The sequence below is a fragment of the Antrostomus carolinensis genome, unplaced genomic scaffold (assembly GCF_000700745.2).
Source record: "Antrostomus carolinensis isolate BGI_N321 unplaced genomic scaffold, ASM70074v2 scaffold10355, whole genome shotgun sequence".
In the NCBI taxonomy this organism is placed as follows: Eukaryota; Metazoa; Chordata; class Aves; order Caprimulgiformes; family Caprimulgidae; genus Antrostomus; species Antrostomus carolinensis.
This window is the reverse complement of record NW_010314252.1, coordinates 17,646-42,230: the sequence shown is the minus strand read 5'-3', so window position 1 is coordinate 42,230 and position 24,585 is coordinate 17,646. Positions and strand designations below refer to the sequence as shown.

The 24,585-nt window shown below is 42.8% G+C and overlaps 1 protein-coding gene across 1 annotated transcript in view; it reads right to left on the bottom strand.

Moving 5' to 3' along the window:
- Positions 1 to 317: 317 nt before the first annotated feature.
- PAH (phenylalanine hydroxylase) overlaps positions 318 to 24,585 on the bottom strand; it is a 37,573-nt gene continuing 13,305 nt past the window's right edge. Inside the window, exons 3-13 of the mRNA XM_010167581.1 lie at positions 23,101 to 23,284; positions 14,524 to 14,612; positions 12,289 to 12,356; positions 9,317 to 9,513; positions 8,807 to 8,942; positions 7,454 to 7,523; positions 5,890 to 5,946; positions 4,780 to 4,875; positions 4,315 to 4,448; positions 1,204 to 1,319; positions 318 to 588 (exon numbers count right to left, since the gene is read on the bottom strand). Coding sequence (XP_010165883.1) covers positions 545 to 588; positions 1,204 to 1,319; positions 4,315 to 4,448; positions 4,780 to 4,875; positions 5,890 to 5,946; positions 7,454 to 7,523; positions 8,807 to 8,942; positions 9,317 to 9,513; positions 12,289 to 12,356; positions 14,524 to 14,612; positions 23,101 to 23,284 — 1,191 coding nt within the window. The 3' untranslated portion in view covers positions 318 to 544. The remainder of the gene's footprint in view (positions 589 to 1,203; positions 1,320 to 4,314; positions 4,449 to 4,779; positions 4,876 to 5,889; positions 5,947 to 7,453; positions 7,524 to 8,806; positions 8,943 to 9,316; positions 9,514 to 12,288; positions 12,357 to 14,523; positions 14,613 to 23,100; positions 23,285 to 24,585) is intronic.

The window sequence follows — 24,585 nt, the reverse complement described above, 5'->3', positions numbered from 1 at the left end:
ATATATTTCAGGATAGAGGTGCTTGTGTGTAAAAGTAGAGGTACAGAGGGCCAGGCAGTATATGTATACCCCCTGAAAAGTGTAGAGTTTGAGACACCATGGGAAACTTGCACTAATGCGAGGGACTGAGAGGAGAATGACTGGGAGAGAAAGCAAGGTGGTCAGTCATTGCCATCCTGTCTCTGGGCCCAGGGTGGTAATGCTGGTAATAGCTGCAGCAGAACTATAGCTCTGCATGGTGGAGATCTCCTCCTTCTGCTAACCTTTGGAACAAGAGATAGGAAGGCTTTCCTCAGATTCCCACAACTAAGGCGATTTTTTTTTTTTGCATTAGTGAGATAAAACTGATTAGTGTTTGAAGGCCAAAAGAGACAAGGGTCAACATATGTGTCTCTTTCTCTGCTAATCTATAGTAATTAAGATATATAACATAAGCATTCATGCAATACACAAGAAGATAATAGAATGAGACTATATGAAGACTGGTATTTGCACAAGGCAGCTTCTAGTCAGTAGCCAGCAATTAGCAAGTTACAATGAATCTTCATTTTATCTTCTGGAGAGCATTGCAGAGGATCCCCATCTCACCTGCAAAGGAAAGAATCAGAGCAGTTAATTCCACAGCTAGCTCATTCCTAATACTCCTGTATATGTTTACCCTTTATATCCGTTCCTTGAAGGAATAAGGTGAACAAAGAAGTGCTGGACTGGACACATTTATTAGGGTATTACTGGAGTAAGCTTTGCAGAGTCACCCCTTTGCCTTCATCAACCATACAAGGATGGCTCACAGGATCAGAGGTGCTGACTTTTAGCCGGATAGCCAGTGTTAGCGGGAAAATGTATCAGGAAAAAGGCTAGCATGGCAAAAGGAAATGTCATTAAAGCCAAGCTTTTCCTTTTCTTCATTAATGAGAACAGCTAGAGGCACACATCAGAATCCATCACAAGGCCCTCTGGCCTTTCCTAACACCTCCACTAAAACTGAATGTTTCAGATGTAACAAACTACAGTCAAGTGGAAATGCTATTTTAAAGCTTAGCTAGAATTAGGAAGCCATTTTTGCACCAGAAAGGAGATGTATGTTGCTTGAACTTGGTCAGGTTCAGAGTATTAAATGCAACTAGACAAAATCTGCTTTGTGGTTGCCATTTCTGAACCAAGATTTGAGGAATTCAAGGTACCAAATCTATAGTTACTTACTGTTGATAGTGTCGGCTAAGTTCTTCAGCTGCTTTGCATTGTCCAAGACTTCAATCCTCTGGGTGTAGGGATTGTACCGAACAGAGAAAGGACGAGGGATCGTCTGAGCAAATTTCCTGAGGCAAAAATACAAAAACACATGCAAACCTGAAAAGCTCCTTTTTTCAGTAACTCACTCTTTTCTTGGTGCGTGCATTTCATGAGGGGAATAAGAAAATCTGTGAGAGGAAATAACTGAAATTCATGCTGAGTGGTCTGAGACCCACAGCATTCTGTAACATGCTTGAATCTGCATTTGTCCTTACCACCTTTATTTTTTTTACAAACAGGACTAATTTTGCTATTGGCATGGCAACACTGCTCCTGGTGCAGGCCAACTATGTGGCTATTGGGATTTGCCAAACTTGAAAAGCTCATTTTCCTTTCAGTAATGCAAAATATAGGAATCTTGATCCAAGTCTGCAATTTCTGGGAAAGTAAAGTCAAATACTTATGCCATCCTGGCATACCAAGGAGCAAGCAGAGTGCGAACTTTTGGCATGGTTGGTAGTGGCTTCCAGGTCATTGCAAAGATAGGAGATAGTCAATGGAGTGAAGCAGCACTCTTGCCACCCCTTATTTGCAGCCTTCCCTTCTGCAAAATTGTTAATTCTATGGCAGAAACATAAATATTTTGGTATCTGGGAAAACATTAATTTGTATAAACACAGAACTGTGGAAAAGAGGACTCTGAATGGGATAAGACGGTCAGAGCTATTGTTCCGGGCTCCTTGTAGACCCCAGCAGGATACTGGCTTATATATCTGCTTCAAATTACTGAAGTTATTGCTGAAAGAGGAAGGAAAGCACGCAAGAGTTGATTATGGAGCCCCACTATACAGACTGTGACTCAGCATGGTAAATCCCATAGGCCCAGAACAGTGGAATATGCTGAATGCCACTTCCACATTGCTCTTTCAGTTTAATCCTAATTACTATCAGCTATGGCCATTGTCTCAAATAGAGTTCAGTGTGAGTAGGCCACAAGGTTTGACAGTACAAAAAAATTATGTTGGCTAGGATTAAAGTGTTTAGTGGCATCAGTCCAGTTTTTCTAAGGGGAGAGAAGACGACAGTCTTCCTAAATCTCAGCTGAAAGTAAGATCCTAAATAGAAGATGAATGACTTAAGCTGAAATATTTTATATTAGCCTCAGAAAAAATTTCCAGGGAGGTTTTCCATTACACACAAACACACATGTCCAGGTGCAAGCCAAGAACACAAACACTAGACCAACCCCAGACCTCTATTTCAATTTAACTAGTTTTCCAATTTGGTCATTGAAACAATTAAAGGAAGCTCCAAGATAATTTTTGTAGAGTAAGGCAGCATATTCCATCTTCTCAAGGAACTTGCTGCTCAGTTAGAGAAGTATACAGAGAAGACAGAGACTGTATGCAGGATATTGATAGCACAAACCAGAAGATAAGGCCATCTTCCTCAGGTATTAACCCAGAGAAAAGGGGAGAAGGAGAGGCTTCACGCTTATGACCACTGAGGAAGCAGCAGGGGAGGTAGCTAGGAAGACTTTGGAGCTGGGGACCCTGGGGCAACAGAATATCTTGGGTCTCAGTATGTGTTTATCTGTGAAGGGGAGAGAGAGAGAAAAGAGATTGCAGGTCCGGGACAAGTCCCTGTGTGGCACCTCCAAGTGAAAAATTTGTTGAGTGTGAACCAAGATTAACCCCCAGTGGCCTGGCTAACATCCAGAAATATGGTAGTGGGTTTTTTAAACAGCAATAGAAATAGTGCTGTGAGGTGGAACCCACACTGAACTTCAAACACAATCTGAGCAATTCCTGTTTCAAGAACCAGAACTGAACCTGGGCCATTATTTCAAAGTCTTGTTGAACTGGAACTGAATCTGTATTTCAGGCACAGATGACCGAAAGATTTACTGTGTAGCCCTGTAGTCTTGTAAACACACTGCTGGTAACAAGCTGGAAGCTATGTATTGAGCTAACCACACAGGCCTCAGGATTGGCCTGCATGAGGCTTGTTTGCAGTTTTGGTTAGCTGTAATAGAAATTGTCTAATGACCATGTAGCTATTACCTAATTTGTTTTAGTTTTGCTTAATTCTGAATAACTGTGTGCTATAATGCCTATTGTTAATATTTTTTAAATAGGCAGGAATAGCAAATAGTTATGCTATACAGAGCAAACTAAGTCTGACCCTAAAGTAATGATGCAACATAAAGGAGTACCAGCATGGGCTGATAACAGAGGCCTTGAAGGTGTGAGCATAGGATGATGCTGGTTGTCCCTGGGCTGTCAACAACTCCCCACTGGTCAGTTACTCATAGGAAAGCAAACTTAGGAGCTGAGGAAAAAAAACAGGTTTAGAGGAAACAAAAGGGACAAAGGAAAAAATATTTAACATAAATTGTAAAGTCAGAAGTTACATAGCTTTGCAGACCAATGTAGAAAAAGCAAGATGTAAAGTATGTTAGAAAACATAAAAATGGCCCTGAGGAAACCTTGGGCTGAGGAAGAAGAAAAGAAGCATCAACACCATCCACCTCCTCACAAAAGAGAGGAAGAAGCTCTATTCATTAACATCACAGCCCTACTCTGAAGAGTTCAAGATGCTGATTGCTTGACAACTCCACTCGTGCCCCCACCAGACTGAAACTGTTGAATTAAGACAGAAAAGAAAGTGTAAGGGTGAGTATAACTTCAGAGAAAAAGCAGTAGATACTAGGAGATTTTTGTACAAGAACCTATAACTGTGGCATTGTTAGAGAGACTTCTTTTGCATTAATTAGCTAGTTTGGACTCTAAATGTTAGTATCATTGCAATTGGACTGTTATTTTTTTTTTTTTTTAATTTTGGTTATACAGATGAAACTCTTAATTAGGCAATTTCTTGGCTTCATGTATAAGGTATGTTCCCCCTATTGTCCATAATAAAATTTTGAGTGTAACAACTACTTAGTACATTTAAGCATTGCACAACTTTTTCTAATGCCTCTCAAAATGTTACTGCCAACCCAAGACTCGTTATGGAAATGTGATTAATTGTATTGACAGCAAATAAGAAATTGGATCTTATATGGAATAACTGGATTACCTTAACTTTTCTTTTGCATCTTTAAAACTTTCAGCAACATAGTAGACAGGCTGGAACTCAGTAACAGGGTACTTCTGCACAGCAGTCTTCTCCAGGACAAGAGGCTGAATCTCAGGCTTACTTGATAAACAATACTATGAGCAAAAGGATAAGAAATCTATTTGAGTTTAAAAGTGCTTGAATTTGCTGTGAAAGAAAGATAGAGCTACTGAATGCCACCCAGTTTCAGTCAGGAAAGAGTTGCTCCTGGGAGTACAATGATAATGATATTTACTAGGAAAGAAGCGGGTATGAGTTCCCTGTGTATGTATACGCTGATACATTTATTAGAGCTTTTCAATGAAGTATGACATTTTGTGCTACTTCCATGCACAAAGTATGAAGCAAAATAAGGATCTGAAGACATTCAGAAGGGAGATCTGATTGATTACAAACATCTTAGAAATATTGTTTCATAGAACACACCTGCAGCTCACCAAATGAAGACAGCAGCCCTGCACCATAGGCCTTGAGTGAATCGCCTTCCTTACATAGTCCAAACTCCACTGTAAACCAATAAACCTACCAAGAAAATTAGACAGAAACATGACTCCTTGATCAAAAAGAGCAGGCGCGCATCATTGATTTGAATATTTGGAGTTCACATTTCTATTATTTAAAATGTTGCCATGTGTCAAATATCAACTGTATAAATACAATAAATGTCCCCACAGACTGAAATTCTTCACCTGGAAGGGGCACAGTGCTAGACTCAATGTGTCTGAGAATCAGTTCAGTTCCCTGACAAACACAGTTGTATTTTACTGTGCTTATGTTTGTCAGCAGAGCAGAGACAATTAAAATATAGCAATAAAATTTCATTTTGGCTGGCCAACCCAGTTGAAGTTTGAACCTTAGTTGATAGTAGTTTGTGTCCTGTTTCACATAGAGGGTGTCTAGCTACAGTAGCAAGACAGGGAATAGGATGTTAGTGCAATATTGAAGGAAGATGTTGTGTGGCCTAGCTTAACTTTTTGGTCTGTCATTTTGAAGAGATATCTGTTCTGGCTTAGAAGACTACCTAATCTGTCAGAAACAGTAGAGACGGTTCAAAGCTTTGCCCAGGTGAGTTAGCACCAGGGACACTAATCTCACAGGCATATCCTTGTTTTTATTTGACATTTTCAATTCTGGGTCTCAGTGAGAAGGATTCAGGTGAGCCACATTGACTGCAGAGGACATTATCTGTCTGGTAGGGTGAAAGAGAAGGGACATTCACAGGTAGAACAACTACTGAAGCTGCCTCCTAAAATTTCCTGTGGGGCTGTAGTAACATGTAATCTCTTCTTGCCCAATATGTTTGTGCTGGAGGAAATCTTGTCTGGGCTTCTGTGTTTAATCAAAACTGCCACTTTGAATAAGGGGTGCCAAAGTTATTTTCCTTTAATGCAACTGTTTCAGGGTGGGGTTTTCCAATCATGGACTTCACTCTGTTCCTATTCAACTCTATGGGAGATCTATCAGTGACTTCAGTGGCAGCAGAATTAAGACAACACAGGGTGCTTTGGAAAATTGAGCCCTCATTTATTAAATTACCGTAGCAAGTTTCTCGATGAAATCATCCGGAGCTCCCAGAGATGCCAGTCCAATTTCCTGTAACAATAAACCATTATTCTTCAAGCTGTTTATTGCAAACATTCTTCCTGTCTTGTCTTATGCAATTTCTCACATTTTAAATGTTACCATCACTTACTACCACACACAAATGTTTACAGGACATGTTCCTATCGTGCAACATCAATTTTAAATCAGAAATCTCTCCAGAAATGAACAAAGGGTCTTGTCCAAATGTCATTTACAAGGCATGCTCCTTTGTGTCTGGTACAAAGCCCACTGAGGTCAAATAAAATTTTCCTCTTGCTTTGACAGGCTTTTGATCAAGTCCACAATGCACACCCAAGAGAATGGTATGGTCAAAAGGAGGTAAATCAGTCACACTCACACACCTTAAATATTTCTCTTTGTTTTGATGGGCCCTGAGCGTAGGAGTTTTCCTGGAGCCTTGAATTAGTTTTTTTTCTGAATGGCAGGGCACGATTTGAAAGAACTTATTCGTACCTTAGGAGCTAATGGAGACTTCCGCAGGACATATGCAATAGCTGGATTCAGAAGACAGTCACTCAACTGTATATAACCAGGTACCTTTCTTGGTTTGCTCCTGTGACGACTGCACAGTGCAAAATCAGAGCCCCACACACACCCACACCAAAAGCATGGGAGCAGCCATCACCATGTCAAATCCTAATAAGCCAAGGTGCAGTAGGGCTTATCTTGAAGGAAACCCCAGTTCTAGGAAAGAGCAGAGCCTGAGGGCAATACTGAGTGCTTACTAACTACATCGAGTCAACTTTTATCTTTTGAGCAGGATGTTACATCAAGCCCATTTTCCCCTCCTTCCTTCTGTCCTTCCACCCTTCTGTCCTCCATTCTTCCTTGTCTCTTTTTTCTTTTTCTTCTTGTCTTTCCTTCTCCTTTTATTTTTCCTTCTTTCCTCTTCCTTGTTTTGTGGTTTGTTTGTTGTTTTTTTTTTTTTTTCTGTCTGTCTGTCTGTCTTTCTCTCTGTGTTTTCATGTTTTCTGGTAAGATGCAGCCAAAAGTTTACTAGTTCACCAAGGCTTGGCTTCTTTTCCAGAGACATTAACACAACCAAAGAGAAAGCTCCTCTCCAGCCTTCTCCCATGCTTGCAGCTGGGACAGTTCCCCATTTTAATCAGCCTCCCCTGTGGCTTCAATAGAAAACAAAAAAAAAATCTTCACTTTCCTTAACATTTGGACTGCAGGGTGGGGCAATAATTCATCTGACTCATGAGCCATTTCACTTTGCTCAAAAGGATCAACATCTACAAAAAGTTTTAAATGATGGTTTTGCAGAGGGCTGGCCTGTAAAAAGACAACTTGGACAAGACAGATGTTTGGAGTTTGGGTGTATGAGTTCACCTAAGTGATTTGTGTCAGGTTTTCAAGTAATAAATAAATAGGCCTCAGCCACTCTTAAACAATAATAAACACCCCACCCCTCCTAGCTCTTGTTTCATCCTCCGAGTTATCTAGGCTCTGATGTGTTCAATTATTAAAGTAGTAAAACCACTGAGCAACTCACCTGGGAAAACTGAGCAAAACTGGGATCAGCAAAAAGAGGCACATGTCCTAGCAGCTCATGGCAAATATCACTGCAGGAAAACATGACATCTGAATAACTTTAATTTAGAAAAAGTCCACCAATGCTGGATGAATGCCCTGGAGTTAGCACATAGTCAGGAGTACCAGCAAATAATGCTCAAGACTCATGGGAAAATGTTCTGCTCCAAAATTATTCTTGTGATGGAAAAGCTTGCACACTCCAGCGTTTTCAATGCTTTTATCATCATATATCCCTCAGAGAACGGATAATACGTTACTTGTTTTTTCCTTACAGCTGAAAACCATCCATTCAACTGTCCATCCAGCTCAGAAAAGCCCAAAAAGAAATCACCTTACTGAAGAAAACATGGACAGAGAAAACAGTCTCAAGAACAAGAAACCTCTTTAAATGAAGCTCAGGCTACTAAGATAATTCACCATTGTGTCAATATGCACCTCAAAAGCTCAACTCCAGTCCATGTTCAGGCCCACAACCTCTCACTGAGAAGTGGAAGCTCGTCCTTCCTCAGGTAGGACTATTTTCATCACAAGTTGAAGTTGTCAATTGAACAGGCATGTTTGGGGAAGAACTTACCTAGTGACTGATAGATTTTTCAAAGACAGAGAAGTGAGATGGAAAGGGGAGAGGGTTAATATGCTCCCAGGAGGGCAAGGTCTGTGGTAGATATTTCAGCCTGGCTTTGTGCACAATGAGAATGGGGTGAGGAGAAGCAGGGAGGAAAATCAGAAGAATGAAGGATAGAAAAATAGAGGGGAAAAGGAGGTCGTGTGAAGAAGTAGGAAGCAAAGTGGTAAGGGAGAGGAGAAAGAACAATATGAAGCAGAGGAAGAAAACTGTTTTGAAAATGGCAAGTCAAAAAGGAAAATGGACAGGGTTGAAGAGAAACATTAAAATATAGAATTGAAAAAGAGAAGGGATCAATGTTCTAGGCTTTCTTTATCTTGCTGCCAGAAGCTTGCTTGCAACATGTTGAGTCATTCCTGCACTAGATTTCGCACCACAGTTTGGGTGCTAATAGTTAAGTCAAATGCCTTTGTACACTCCTCTCTCACCTCCCAGCCACCATGCAAGCATGCCTTCAATAGCAAAACTACCTGATCGGTCCCATAAGAACGTGCAGAAGAGGATGCAGCTTGTTAAAAAGACTAAAAATCTTCTGAAATTTTTTTCAGAAGAGAGCAGCCACTTGACCACTCTCCATCAACTCTGTTTCCAGAAGTGCCCCAGAGTCCCACATGGTTATTATCAGTTGGGCTGACCACACTGTTAACCTGTTGCAACTTTACACACGTTTTGTTGCAGAATACTTACGGCTCTGGTGTGTACATGGGTTTGGATGCATGGCGAATATACTGCGTAGAGTGAAACACTCGGAATGCCAGTCCAGCCAAGAAATCCCGAGAGGACAGTAAGCCTGCAACAGGACGCAGGCGGAATCCAGTGCAGGCTGAAGGGACAAAAAAAAAAATGGCATCTGAAAAACAGCTAGCATGTTTGATCTATCCTTCTCTGGACTCCTCACAGTGGAAAAAGTTTGTTATTTTTTTTTTCATTTGCTCTTCTTATGTTAAACAGAGTTTAGTTGTGAAAGGGAAGAGAATTTTCTACCCATGTATACCACCATCACAGTATCTGAGCATCTGTACCATCATAACCCTGCAAGTTTTAGAGGGGGACCTGGGACACAGGATAATGATGTGCCCAAGCACCACAGGGAGTGTGTGATAAACAGAAAGTGTTTTTCCATCTCTGGGAGCACCACCCTCACTGCTAGCGGAGGCCTTTCATTTGATTTGATTCTTTTATATACTGCAAACTTACTCTGCAAGAAGTTTGAAATATCTTCAAGTTGAGGAATGTTGTCCTCTCGGTAGCCACAGTACTTCTCCAGCAGTGGGAACACATGGTTGTGTTCATAACAAGCATGAGTTGGATAGAGACTCTTCAGCTCCCTGAAGACAGTGCCCCATGTTTGCTTTTCTTCTTCTGTGTAGGTGACTCGAGGAATAGGTTGGCCACTGGAAAGAAAATGGATACCCTCCATAGCAGCAACAGAGACAATGTCCTATGCCACCAGCATCATACTCAGGAGCTTTACATGGGCTGGTCAGGAGCTGCTGGTGCAGGAGGAGAGATGCCTTTGGTCTGATATATAGGTGCAAAAGGAGCCCCACTTGCCCCTAGGCGCAGGCTGGGAAGGACTTTACTGATCTCAGATGAGATACTGGTCTTTAGACAACTACTTGCACTATTGTGGTAAAAATAAATTATTGCCTATTTATCTTCCCAAGATATTCCTCTAAAAATATTTGCTGACTGTTGGCTTCAATTTATTTGCTTTTCTAGATATGGAGCAACTGTGTATTTCTTGCTGTAACACACATTACATTAATTGTTTTGGTTAAAACAGGAAATCCGGCGGCTCTAGAAAACTGCTTCTTGGAGGTGCAGGGGAAATTCTGACAGATGCAGACTCCAATCGGTTTCACTTTTTACAACTGTAATGAGTAATTTTGAGTCAAATCCCACCCTCAGGCTTCCATGTGCTTAGCTCACATTGAAGCAAGCAGGAATTAGACAACCACAAGCAATGTAGTTTGGCCTCCTGTGAATAGTCAATTCCTTAGCAATAATGATAGGGCCATAGGTGAATCCAGCAGCTTTGAAAAATCAAAGGGTTTTAAGTAACTTAATAGGGTTAACATCACTGCTGGAATAATGCTGGAGCTTTCCAAGCCCCAGAGACCCATTATTAAACTCTTGATGACACCCCACCATCTCCCACTCCTTCATTTTTCCTTGAGCCTCGGGGCAGCTCCTCTGGAGCACTGTTATTTTCCATGTCTCTGTATCAGCCCTCCTTGATCTGCAGAGCTTTAAACATCATGCTGAATTATGAGGATTCCTGGGGAATTTTTGTTCCTATAGCACTCCTAAGTAAACCTCAGTCACCTTCTGGGGCTACAGGGGGAAGCTATGGCTTAGAAATCTTTCAAATTTCTATTAAAAAAACTTCATGGATAAACAGGGACAGAAGCTAAGCAAGGCAGAGGAAAGAGGCAAGCTAAAAGCATAGAGAAGTCAGGGAAATTAAGCGTCCAACAAAAATGACCCATAAATTTACTGGGAGAGAAGGCAAAAGAGCAAGGGCAAAAGAGCAAACACAGAGGAGAGAGGCAAACAATAAGAGGAAAGAGAAGAAAACAGGGCAAAAGAAGGGATACAGAAGAGGATGAAATTGATGGCAGGAAGAAGAGTATGAGACAACCAACCACAGACCCACCTCACCTTTGTAGCTGACTTCACAAGCTAAGCACATTCGCCTTTTCAGCTGTTTCCCATGAAGCCTGATAACTTTGGTTGTCCCTTTCCTCCTGCCTGGTTCTCTGCATCTCTGTTCCCCTATGCTGGATGCACCACTTTGACTTCTCTTCCCCACTGTAGACCCTGAAAGGCATGTCTGCCAAGTGTAGTACCAAGGGCAAGGACATCGCAGATCCATCTGGGCCTTCCTGAATCAACGTCCAATGTCACAAAAATGACGTGCCTTTTTGTACAAGCCCCAGAAGCCCAGATGTGGGCTTTCAACCCCTGTTTATTGCTCTTTTACTGAAAGAACTTATTGGAAAGTCCAAGAACTTCACATAGAAGGTGCTTTTGGGAGATGGGTCCAGGTCTATATAGGCTCTGTTTCTGATGCGTCTGAGGATTTAGGTAAAAGACTAAATATTAATTGGTTATATCTTGGAATATAATGGTTTCATCTTCCCAAAATGGTTTCAGTTTGAATCTTGGGGGCCTGGGGTGGTTAACATGTTTTTTGTTTTAATTCTAGGAAGGATTTGATTAAAGCCTGAAAGTAGAGACCAGAATTTGCTATCCATTATGCAGTAAAGGTAAATCTTATGTGGAATACCTATAAATGGGCATTAGATCAATCCAAATCTAGCCACAAAGTCTTATACAAATTTTCTAGCTATCAACTGGGCTCCTGACTTTTTTCACTTTCCATCAATCAGTCCAATTTTGTCTCTCATTTTGTGATTAGATTATTAGTTCTTTGGTTCCACGAGTCCTGTGCAAAAGTGGAGCCCTAAATGTACAACATGTTACTTTATCCTGTGCAATCACAATTTTAACCAGTCTCAGCAAGAATCAAACCTAGTAGTGGTGATGTAAATGTGTGAGTGGCTCTAGGAACAGAATTTTTTCTCCTTCAGATTTGATCACTGAAAGCAATCAAGCAAGCCTGTTCTAACCAAATGTATCATCTCTATTCATTTATTTTCCTTGGGAAATGAGAGCCCAAATTGCTGATTGCAGCTGGGTCAGACATGATAAAAGTAGAGTATCAGGCACTGGATTAGCATCAGAACCATAAGTTATTCATTATTTTAATAGTGTATGCAGCTCCTGCTTTAATGTAAACGATAGGCACTCCTCCCCCAATCCTGGTTTAATGGGGAGAATACCAGAAGCGGCTTTATTCAATGCTCAGGTCTTTGTAGTAGCAACAGAGTCTGCAGCTCAATTAGACAACAAAGCCAGGGAAGAGGGGTGTTGTGGGCAAAGAAGGGAGGTGACATTCTCTTCTGAACGTGTGCCTGGAACAATTTACTTTTGTTTTACTGTGATTTGGGGATAAATGCATGAACAGGAAAATTTAAACACATGGCGCAGAAAAGCCAACAGCAGGAGGGTGCTTGTGGAAAATAAGGTTTGCCAGCAGGGTGAGAGCCCTAGGAGGGGCAGGAGGTGTGGGCTTGCTTTCCACCCATGCACTGAGCACTCACTGTCTGTAGTTGTAGGCAATATCTGCAAACTCCTTCCTCCGGGCCCGGTACACAGGATCTTTGAACCCCTAAAGAGAAAGAAGAGCAATGGTCAGTCTCCGTGTAAGCACAGGTGGTGAACAGCCTTCCTCTCACCCAGCACCCTTGGGCACAGCTGACACAGTCCAAGAAATGCAAGAGGATGAGTGGGGACGCTGCCTTCATCCAGCCTGGCTCTGCTGCACCCTGCTTGCACAGGGCACTGCTCCTTCCTCTTCTGCCTGGCCACCAAAGCAACCATTCAGCCACAGCCCCCCAGCGCCTCTTGCCCCCCAGGTCCATTCATTTTCTCATTTCCAGTTGCTACAAAAAAGGGAAACATGCTCCTTTGTAATGCCAGTAAGGTGCTCCAGAAAGAACAATACACCTCATTAATGGCACTCAGACAACCATGTTCTTCTGGTTTCTCAGGAAGCTTGTTGCAACTCCTAGCAGAACTGGGCTGGTCTAGAGGAGCAGAGTTAAACCACATTAGAAACATGCTCATCAACTCGGTCAGAGTTTTTAGGTGGATTTTCAGCATGAACCACGCTTAAAGGTGCTCATTTTCAAACTGTTGGAACAGTAGGCACTTAGCAGGCCAAAAAGCCCTATTTCCATTACAAACTCAACCATTTGAAGGGGTTTAATTATTGCAGAGTATGTCTAATAGACCTTGTGGTTTTGAGCTTAACCTTTGTAGCTGGTTACCAATAAAACCAGGGATGAGAAATATAATCTTTAAATCTTCATCTAGGATAACCATTCTCCTATCCCAGTGTGCTGGCTATTTAGACTAAAAGTTCCCAGGGCTAGGAGTGTCTTCACCACCTAAAGTGAAGAAATGCCCTTCCAAGCTAGGACATACTTCTACAGGGCAAATAGCAACAGATGACTGGGCACTGCAGCAGTTCATGAATGCATCTCTTAGTGATGCACGGCACAACTGGACTGAGGAATCACAAAAATGACCAAATATAGGAGACAGCTGAAGCAGAGTGCAGATCTAAGAGTGTGAGTAAAAAGAGGCAGCCAATGGCCTAAAAAATGCACTGTCTGAGATAAACCTGGCATAGAGGTATTTGTGATTAAATCCCGTAACATCTAACTACTAAAAATACAGGTCCCTTTAACTTCTCTTTTTCTGCACTCTATGTACTGTCACACCTATTGCTGGGTTTCTTTTTTAATGCATAAACTGCTCACTAACTAATTCTAGGAATTGGAGCAGAGATGCTTCATTCTTTTTAGTATCTTTTTTGTTTTATTTTTTTTCCTTTTTCAAATACCTGGTCTATTCCCACATGATACACAAGGGGGCCATTGACTCAGTGTATCTCCTTTTATTCTGCCTTTCATATGACCACACTGAATATCACGAATTATTGTACGTGATAGATAACACATCTTGAATTAAGCAATAGGTAGTGAATGACTAATCACCCCATCTCAATTAAACTAATAGCAGCAATTTTTGTTGCGCTGCATGTAATTTATTTATAATCACTCTATCTCAGTTAAACTAATAGCAGCAATTTCTGTTGCACTGCATGGAACTCAGTGTGTTTTGACAAATGAAAATAAGTTGTTGTTTGCTTGGAGAGGGAGTCGAGGCAAAAAGTATTCTTGTATCTGGAAGAAGTGGAAAACCACTTTTATGGGTTTTTTTATCACCTAAACCAATGAACAAAACTTTCTGACTCTACTATTTAAACCACAAACTTTTTGAAATAGAGACCTTTTCTTTTGTTCTGTCTAACCACACAAGAATCATGTCATATCTAACAACCATATAACGAGGCACTAAGCTCAAACATGTGTATGTGATGAATGATGAAAAAACACTCTTCCTGTGTCTGGGCTATGATATTCTGCTTCTAAAATTTTTGTTGCTAGTCATTCACTAAGGGAGGCTGAAGTCACTGTATCAGACCCACTTGGGAAAACTATGTGTCCTCATGGTGCTCTGTGCTCTGATGACCATTATGACTTTGAAATTCTCCTAGTATTTGCTCAAATTAAAGCTACCTTTGGTTTGATTTACTTCATACTAGGGATTGGTCTGATTCTAACCCTAGAAATGCGTTACCCTTCTTGTCCTAAATGATGTGAGACTTAGCCTATTAGATTTTTCTTAAAACAGAGCAAATGTGAATGAGAGAAATATCTGTTACAATAACTAGAAACATGTTAAAAAAATACAGCTTGGTTTCTTACAGGATGGTCAGCATCCAATTCCGCTCCATAGCTTAGGATCTGATTGGCAAACCTGTCCAGCTCCTGGATACTTCTTGGGAACCATGGAACTGCAAAACAGAAAAGAAGTAGAGACCAGTATGTTTCTTCATTACTTCGTTTGGGGCTTTCTTCTGGTCTTTCCATTTTTTCATCATAAATATAAAGAAACATACACAGGAGCTAACTTCTTTGGGCAATACTGGTCTTTGTAGTAGGAAGCAAGAGCAAATCCTGAAAGTTGTCTTGGATTTGTGGGTGGTTTGCACAGTTGGAAGAATACAGAGCATCAGGAATATCTAGCTCTTGGTGCAGAGCTGGCTTGTAATGTTAATGGTTTTCTGTTTATTACTCTGGTTTCTTGGCTTAGCAAAATGTAGGAATTTTACCAGAGTATCCTTCCTTTCACAGTAGCTAGAATCAGCCATTTCAAAGGAACAGCAAGAAACCCCACAGCAAGAAGAGTACAGGATTATTTGACCCTCTTAAATTCTCTTTCTAAGACTTACTTGGAGGCCTCACTTAAGATAGGATGCTGAAATAAAATTATAAATTGCACCCTAACACCTCAGGCTAGCATTGTGTTAATGCAGTCATTATACAATAATGCATTAATTTAATTAACATTCTGGGCATTGTTCTCTATTGCCTTATAACTCATAAACTATACACACTTCCTACAACACAGCCAGGATATGAAAAGGGACCACACTGACTATGCAGCATGTAATGCCCATATGGCTCTCCCTCTATAGAAGTACATAAGGTGGATTGCAAAGAAGAATTACAGGGCTTTCCAAATTTACGTGTTCAGACAGGGGAAAGCAAAAGGTGAGTGTCTTCATGGCAATCGCACTATGAGGAGAAGCTCTTTGCAGCTCACGAGGTACATGAAACAGTCACCCCAGGTCAGACCTCCTTCCTGGAGCGGTGGGCACAGGTGTATTCACCCAGTGGTCCAGGCAGTCCCCTGGCACGTGGCCCCGCACCAGCAAGAGACCTGGTGTACATGTGCAGTGGCTGTACCAGAGTGCAGCCTCCTTTTCCATCTCCTCCAGGAGGATCTGGCTGCATACCAAACCAGGGACCAGCCACCACTGGGCCTGGCCACCCCCACCCAAGCCCTCTGCAACACTGAGACAGGGAAGATTGATAGATGGAACACAGAGACCATGGGTCATTTCTCCTCCTTTGTTCTGTCATTGCTTCAGGAAGCATATCCGTAGGTACCACTGGCAGCTGGGCACATCCTGGGAGCTGACAGTGCTGCTGGGTTTGGCTTACTTGGCTTTCCCTTTTGCTGCCCCTTTCTTACTTTTTTTGGCCCACTGACCCTAGCTGCCTGCCTCTTTTCTTTTTCTCTTCCTCTCCCTCCTGCCTGAGTCAGAGGTTACAGCCGTACCTCAGGTTAATAACTTCTCCTCACAAATACACTAATTGCTCTTTGCGCCCGTGTACTTGTCTGCCTCCAGGACACTCTGCAGCACTGAACTCTATGGTTTCTTTATATGTGATATGAAAAATAACTCCCTTTTGTTTTAAGCTTGATTATTTCATATGGTGATAATCAGTTCCTGCATACAAACATCATTTGTCATTATTCACCTTCTCCAGGAAACCCAGGATTTTGTAGCTCCTTGTCAGATCCTCCATCTACCATCCATTGTCCTGGCTGAGACCTTGCTTGTGTAATTCAGGCACAAGAAACTGTGGGCTACCTTTAAGCACTCTCACCACTTTTGTCTTTCAGTTCTACCACATTTTTTGTGATGAAAGGACACAAGACCTCCATCTAAGGATATACCCCATTCTCAAGCCCTGCAATCATGTCCTATATGCTCCCAACACTGAGTACAAGTCAGCTCCATGGATTCCGAGGCTAGTATCACCCAAAGGTCTGCTGGCCCAAGCCCAGGGGTTCTGAACAGTCTCTCTATCAATAAAATGTTGCAGTTCATTTAATGACCTTTTTGCATGAATTGGTGTTGCTTGCTCAGTCAGTGCTCGGAAAAAAAGCACGTTTTCCTGTGTGTGTCTCTGCTCACTGGGAGCAGTGCCACTCAGCCATATCTCCCCATTTGATTTTGGGTTTTGTGCCAGGTGAACCTGATCCCAAGCCAGTAGCTGCTGCACCAGCTGCCTGCAGCGTCTCACTGACAGGGCTCATCCCAGACCTGGATGGACCACCTACAGGATAAGAGGACCACGCAGTTTCCAGGACTATTCAGTCTTGTTTTCTGCTGAGCCTAACCACACGAAGGGCACTTCTGGCACTGGGTTTCTGAGAGGCACCAGCACAGAGGGGGGCGGAACGCCAGCAGATTTAACCTGCACGCTTTGTGTGGTCACAGCTCGGCCCCACGCAGGGTGCTCTCTCCCCCTGACCTGCTGTCCCACTGCGCACCCTTCTGCTTTGCCCTGAACACCAGACCTGAACAAGTCACTAGATGGCAGCAGCAGTCCCAGGAAGATCTCCCCAAAATGACTTTGCAGGGTGTACCACTAGCTCTGGTTTCTCCAGAAACATTCTCTCACCTTGCTGTTAGCAACCTTCATGCACCTCCAGCCCCTTGAGTTAAACTGGTCAGAGGGATTGAGTAGAAAAAGATGTGTCTGAGTCCTAGAGAGGAGTCAGTACTCACACCATGTGAAAGGTGAGCACACCCAGCCATCCTGCCCTTATTTTCTATATGGGCAGCTGGGCATTGGGTTTATCTCCTAGCTCTGCCACTCAGCTTTGTGTAATGGTGAGGGAATCGCTTCACTCTCGTGCTTCAGACTCCACTCTGTCAGGCTGGGGTGATGCACACTGATATATATTTTGGGATTAGGCACTGGAAAAAAAGCTGTCTGGCAGCCCCACAGTAAAGGATTTGTCACTGATAGAGTGAATAACCACTATTCTCAGGGTTGCATCATGACCTGAAAGGTCCAGGCTGTGCAGACAGGCTGGTGAGGGCTGAAGTTTGCAGTGGATTTCAGCAGTAATGTCTGTAGGGTTTTCCTGCTCTAAATCAGAAAGGTCTAGGTGGGCAGGGTTTGAATCATTGCGACTTCAAGAAGGGATAAAATGGATAAGTAATAGTATCTTACTTTCATTAAATACATTTTACTCTCAACATCCCCAAAGTACTTGGTGCAGAGTTTTTGATGAACTCTGAGACAGACTGACTCCCGGGCTGATGCGGTGTCTGCCCCAGGCACAGAGATGGTTGGCTTGTTTTTCCCCTAGACAGGAGCAACACCCTATCTTCTTGGCATGAAGCCCCTAGAGGTACCTGACCTATTTTCAGTAGATCTCTGGTCTGCTCCGAGGTCCCCTCAGACACTGGCAGTAGCTAAGAGAGGGCAGCTCTGAGCTTGCAGAGCTGGATGAAAGGGGTAGCCTGTGAAAGGGAAATCCTGAGGATGCTTAGTGTTATTTGCACCAGCACAGCTGATGTTAAGTCAAGTCCTGAAAAGTCCTTCTCAGCTCTCATGGAAACAAGAATCAAAGGTCCTTAGCACAGCCACAAGGCAGGCACTGCACAAAGTCCATACAACCCTCACATCAGAAACCAGGGTGCAAAAGGGCTACTGGGTCTTCTGCCTAGCTGTGGTGTGCCAGGAGGCTGTCTCCATCCCTCTCAGCAGCTATTTAAAACATAAAATCAAATTACCCCCCTTGACTGAATCTATCCCATATTTTGTTTGCAACATCCTCCTCCATCCCATTCGCCAGACTCGCTGTCTGTCTGCACGGCCGTTAATGAATTGCCAGGGCAAGCTGTTGCAACACTGGGCCTCTGTGAAGGTCTGAGGAGCAAACATAGGCTGATCAGTAATAAATATTGATTTGTCTGTAAGTGAAACAGCAGCATTTATAGGATCACGCTGGACACCCAAGTGGTGACCAAATTACCATGGGGTCAAATGCTTAGCAGAATACTAATAAGCCATTTATATGAGAGGCAGCAAAGCAGGGGCAGCAAGGACTTCTGCAGAACTCTTCCATTTGGACCATTGTGAGGAGGTCAAAGACAGGTCTATGCAATTTATAGCAGTTCGAGGCCCAGGTTTAGACCTTTTTTAAACAGTCCCAAATGCTTTGGCGAGCCTCAGGGTTTAGCAAACAAGGCCCCTACAGAACCTCAGCTCCCAGTCTGTCTCAGAAATGCAATAAATTGTCTACATTTCCCTAATGATGCAACAGAATAATATTTAATTATTTTTATTCATGGGCTCCAAGCGGACTGCAGATACCCAACTTGTTTCCAAAAAGAGCCATGAAGAGATGCACTGTGTTTCCACAACAAATCTTTCCATCTCTACAAAGGGCTTTTGGCCCAGTGACTGCTAGCCCATCTCATCTGAAACTCTAAAATCACCTTGGATTTAGAGCATTTTGCTGGCCTACTCTCAGCTAAAATTACACTGTTGATCTAAATCTGGTATTTGTAACTGTTGGAGTGTGTCAAAGGGAAACTAAAATTACATTTTGCATTTAATTGAGAAAAGACCCTGAAAGCTGTTACAGTGACAGTGACCAGGGAAAAAAAAAAAAAAGTCATTAATTTACCCCTTGCCCAGTAAAGCACATACATGCATGTTTAATACTGAACTGTACAGAAGGGGCAGAATACTGATGTTTCCTCCGAAAGTTTGCAAAGCTGTGCCCCAAGAATGGCACTGTGTGCTTCCTACAGGAAACTGAGCAAAATAGGGTTTTTTTCCTCAAATCATGAGAATGAGCAAAAGGAATCCTTAGCAACGAAGGGCTGAGAACATCTTTAGGCAGCAGTGACAGAATTGATCCCATAGGAGCCTGGACTGCCTCCAGGAGAAAACCTTCCCAGCCCTTACCTGCCCAATGAGGAGAGCATGACAATATCCCCATAAACAATATTTCTGAGATTTTGCTCCCTGGAGGCATATTGCTCTCATTCTGTTTTTAGGAATAAAAATTCATACAACTGCATCTGTGGATTATGACCAGATTTGCCAGGAGGATACATTTGAAAGGCAAGTTTATCTGAAAGGCACCATGAGGCCTGTTATTTCTTAACGCCATCACTGATAAAGGACAGCATCTTACCACACTTCCTACAGCTCGGGCTGCTCCCATCTTACTTTGCCTCTGTAGCTGCCTCAGCCCAGAATTTGCCACCCACAGTTCATCCCCAAAGCAAGGCTTGTTGAACCTTTCAAAATATGGATCTTTGGGGATTTCAATTTGCTGGACCCTTACTAGTCATGAGAGAAGTTGAAATTTTTTTATTTTTTTTTTAAGGGAGGAAGGAAAAAGGGAAAGGGCAAAAAGAAATCTCAATCTTCCTCTCTTTCTTTGGTAATAAATTGCTCCCACTTTATATTATTTCTGAATTACTGAAACTAACAAACAAACACACATTATCCTCTCAGACAGAAGGGGATCAAATCCCTTTCTGCAGCACTGACAGGATAATCTAGCTCAAAAAAACCTTTGATCAACACACTAAAATGCAGTGAAATCCTAATCCTACAGCTGACCACAGGAGTTTTGACTTCTGTGAGGTCAGAATTTCACTCACAGTCCTTTCTTGGCTCTTATTTAGAGCTGTATCTCTATCTGACTCTGGCCTATGCTTATACACAACTTTATTATTTAATAAAGTTTATTGTTAACTTCTTAACAATTATTAGAAAAACATAAGTAATTGCAACCCTTGCTAGGCCCTGTAGCTTTCTTCTGGAAATAAAAAAGCCCCCAAAAGAGAACCTCTTTGACTTGACGTGATCATAAATCACCTAATCAACCTTTTGTCCCTTCATCTCATGAATGGAGAGAACTGACTCCAGAGTATCTGCCTTCTTTTTCATCTTCAAATGTAATGTCATGGGTAGGACACAAAGGAAGTGGTAAAAGGATTACCAGCACTGATCTCAAGAAGGTATTAATGTCCTTTCATGTTGTTCCTAGGAAGGAAGAGGAAGATCCAGACCTAAAGTATTTAAAGTCTGAAATCCTATTAAATTCACATCTGTTATCTGAAGAGGCATTTCAGTATGTCTCAGACTGGATGCTGGGCAGCCACCACTGTACCAAGCAGCCTCAACTCCAGCAAATCTCTGAGAATTAGGAGCATGGATAACTCACAAAATCTTTCTTTATTTCCCTTCTAATGCAGAATTACAACTGACCTCCCTGGGATTTCTTACAGGAATGGAGAGTTACTCATGCTCCCACCAAAGTGGGTGGCAGAGCCTCCCTAGTTTCAATGGCAGGAGTAAGGGGCATCCACAAGCCTAAAAGTGTAAAGGCAGATGGATGGTGTGGGACTCATATGGGTCTATGTGAGGGAGAGTGGGGAGCAGGGGGACGGTCACCCTGTGGAACTTTTCCTCCCCACCTCTCATCTCAGCCCAGAGATGCAAGGGTCCCACAGGGATCCCACAAGCCAGCAGCCAGGGTCCACAAGACCGAAATCAGAAAGTAAATTCAGGTGTTCAAAGGGGCATGCCAGCCCTGGGGAGCACAGGAGGGAAATCCCTCCTTCTGCCCCGTGAGGATGCCACCAATCCATACCAGGCCTTACACAGGACGGGGCTCTTGTTGTCTCTGCTGCACCAGCAGGTTTTTTGACAGAGTGATTTGCGAGGTCTCAGAGATAATTGGCAAAGGGGAAGGCACCGCAACAGCACTTCACTGTCACTTTTTATTTTGTCATGCTGCCCTTTACCATCAGTTCCTGCCAGAAAAGGAGAATCTGGAAGGCAGCTGGACTTTGTGTGAAGGATCCCTCAAATAAACAGCAAATGAGCAACAATTGATTTAATAAATAGTTAATTAATTGTTCAACAGAGCAATAGAGCCCTTATAGACCACAGTTCCATTTAAGTTTTATCTAATCTACTGGAGACACTCCAGAGAAGAGCAACAAGACTGGCCATGAGCCCAGAACCAGGCTTCATGAGAAGGGAAGGCTGAGGTTGGGCAGGATACTGTCACCAGAGACTGAAAAAGCTGATCTAAAGAGAAGTGTCTTCTGTTCCCAGTGTTCAAGGCAGGTAGGGGGAGAAGTCATGAGCTCTCAGTGCAGCAAGTGAGACTGGTCAGAGCAGGGCAGACCTGCAGTGCAGAGCCAGGAGATCTCCACTGCTCAGGGCAGATGGTGGTTTAGATGGTCCTGCCTTTTGCCAGGCCACAGACTACATAACCCCTTGCAAGACTTTCCTCCCCATCTTCTGATTTAAAATTTTACATCTATTTTTAAGATGCCCTATATCACAATTGTAACATACCTACCTGCCACTGCTGGCTCTGTATGGACTGACTCTGAATGGCCTCGCTATACAAGATGGCAAGGTCTGACTGGGTTCATAGGCTCTGTGTATCACTTAAAAGTTAAAATACAGCTGCTTTTCATCTGAGTGCTCTCTCAGAGAAGTGTTCAAAATAAGGTAGTCCCCCAGCTGGGATGCATAATGCACAGGCACTGTAAAGGTCTCCAGGACACCCCATTGGTGGCCTCCCTGGAAACTCCAGGGAGTCATCCTTCCTTAGGAAGGCAAAAGTTGGTCTTCAATGGGTGACATTTTTCCACAAAATGGCGCTGTAGAGGCTTGACTCTGCTGCGTACTGAACAGAGACTGGGTAGGAACGACAAGGTAGGAGGGAAAAGGAGGCAGATCAAGGCCTGGATTTTTCAGGGGAATTGATCTACCTTGTACAAGCCAAGTCCATGCGTGTGGCTGCAGATTTTGCTGGAAGTGTTTGCCCTTTTAAACTGTGATCAATTTTATGTGGGTTTTTTGAATAAGGGCAGATAGTAACTAGACAGATGTAGTGCATTCCACATGGAGATCCTCGTCTCTCTTCTTCTAAGTTTTCATGTGGGCAGAAAACATAGGAAAAGGCTAAAATTGTACAAGCTCTGCAGTGTCTTTCAGTGCTCAGTGATCCAAAGGCTATGGGATGGTGGTCAGAGATTCAGGGGACGTCATTTGGCTTGTTGAGCTAATCTATCTGCATTAAACATGGTAGTATGCATCCCACCTTTATCCCTTATATTCCTTCATGTTACAGGTGTGTATCAAGAACAAAAGTTGTCACCCTGCATGACTTGCCCAAAGCTGTGTATATAAATGCTGCGTATTTTAAAATAGGGCAGAGACTGGGAGTAGAAAATAGACAACTTCCTGCACCATTTCTTAGGGATTTGCAAGTTGATCCCTCAGACTGTAACTCCAATCATCCTTTGATCCTTGTTAATTTCTGCAAGTAGTGTAACAAGCCACCACAACAATGCTGTTTTAAGAGACTGTGAACGCTGCCAACCAACAAGACAGATGACAACAGAACACCGTAACATCAGTTCCCAGGAGACCTAGTCAGAAGCACAGCAACAGATGGAGCATGGCAGTTTACACTGAGAGAAAATCTCCAAATGAAAAAGCTTACAACATAAGAAAATAGGCAGAGGAAGGGCAATGCAGCCCTACAGATCCATGAGGAACACTTTTGCTAGAGGAAAAAGAAGTCACATATTTATGTGATGTAAATATTCCTTGTCAATGTTACCCCTGTCAGTGTATCCTTACCAGTGTCCTTCTTCTTTGTTCGTGAAAGCTCGTGGACAGTTGCTCCGATATCATTTCTCAAGGACTTGATGATCTTGTCCAGTGCTGGGACATTCTTGCCTTCCAAGTTAATGAAGAATTCATACTCATCTTTGTTGAGACGGGAAGGTCGCGACTCAATATGGGTCAGGTTTATACCTTTTTCCTATGAGAAAGAGAGATTTTGGTCCCACAGGGCTTGGGGGAAGAAATATTACATAAAGACTAGCTAAAATTCATATGTCAGTCAACAACCCATACTACACAATCCAAATAACTCAAAAGCAGAGACTTGTTTTTGGTGGCCACTGGACTGAGGACTTTCACAACAAGGAGAGGGCTAAAAAGGAAGAACGAGAATTCAGGATTCACCCTTGTGCAGAGCACCAACATAAAGACTATGCACTACATAACCTTTGAAAAAGGTGGAAGCAAGATGCAAGTTGTAAACAGGGTTTGTATTGTAAATGGTGGCTCCAGTACTGCAAGTCCACAATGGAGCTTGTCGGCATGGACAAGAACATTTCCCCAAGATCAAGGCTGGAAGTAGGCGTTTCACCTGTAGAGAACCCTCTAATGAGAAAGTGAATGCTGTATTTATAAGCATTTTGAAAGTAGGTTGGAAGAGCAAGCACCTGGGTACCCTGTGAGATAAGCTTCTGCCAAGACAGTGCACAGTCACCTGCAAAGCCATCTGCACAGTTTCCAGGGCTGTGAGCAGGTATTGGGCAGCGATCCAATGGCAAATGTGGATCTGCACCAGCAAGGCAGTCCAGGTTTGTGCAAATAAGAACATGTGTGTTTTAAATCACAGAATCACAATATCACAGAATCACTGAGTTGCTGAGGTTGGATGGGGCCTCTGGAGATCACTAGTCCAACAGTCTGCTCAGGCAGGGTCCGCTAGAGCGGATTGCTCAGGACCATGTCCCCTTGAGTTTTGAGTTTGTCCAAAGATGGAGACTCCACAACCTCTCTGGGCAAATGCTCCAGAGTCTGATCACTCTCACAGCAAATAATTTTTTTCTTTAGCAGAGAAATTCAAATCCTGTCTCACCAAATATCTTCACTGACCAGCAGCAGTGCCTTCTATCTCTGAAGAAAGGGATCATTGGCAACTATAGTCTTGGTAACTATGGCCAGTGGGTACCTGACCTCAGACATGCCACCATGTCAATGTGTAAAGCAAGAAGTAGCTGAAAATCCTATTTTTCCAGTCACTTAAACACAAGTCCAGGAAAACTTATCTCAGTTTAGCTGAACTTGAATGTTTTCCTGAACACTGTAATTTGAATATGAAAATACTACTTTGGGTTTTTTTGAGAAAAACTCTTTGAACAGATGTGAGTTGGCGCTGACTTTACCACCTGACCTTCCTGTCAGGCTCACACTGGAGCCGCAGCCTTTGCACACCAAGCCCAGGTCTGGGCTTCTGTCCCCTGGAGGAGGAATAAACAAACACCTGGA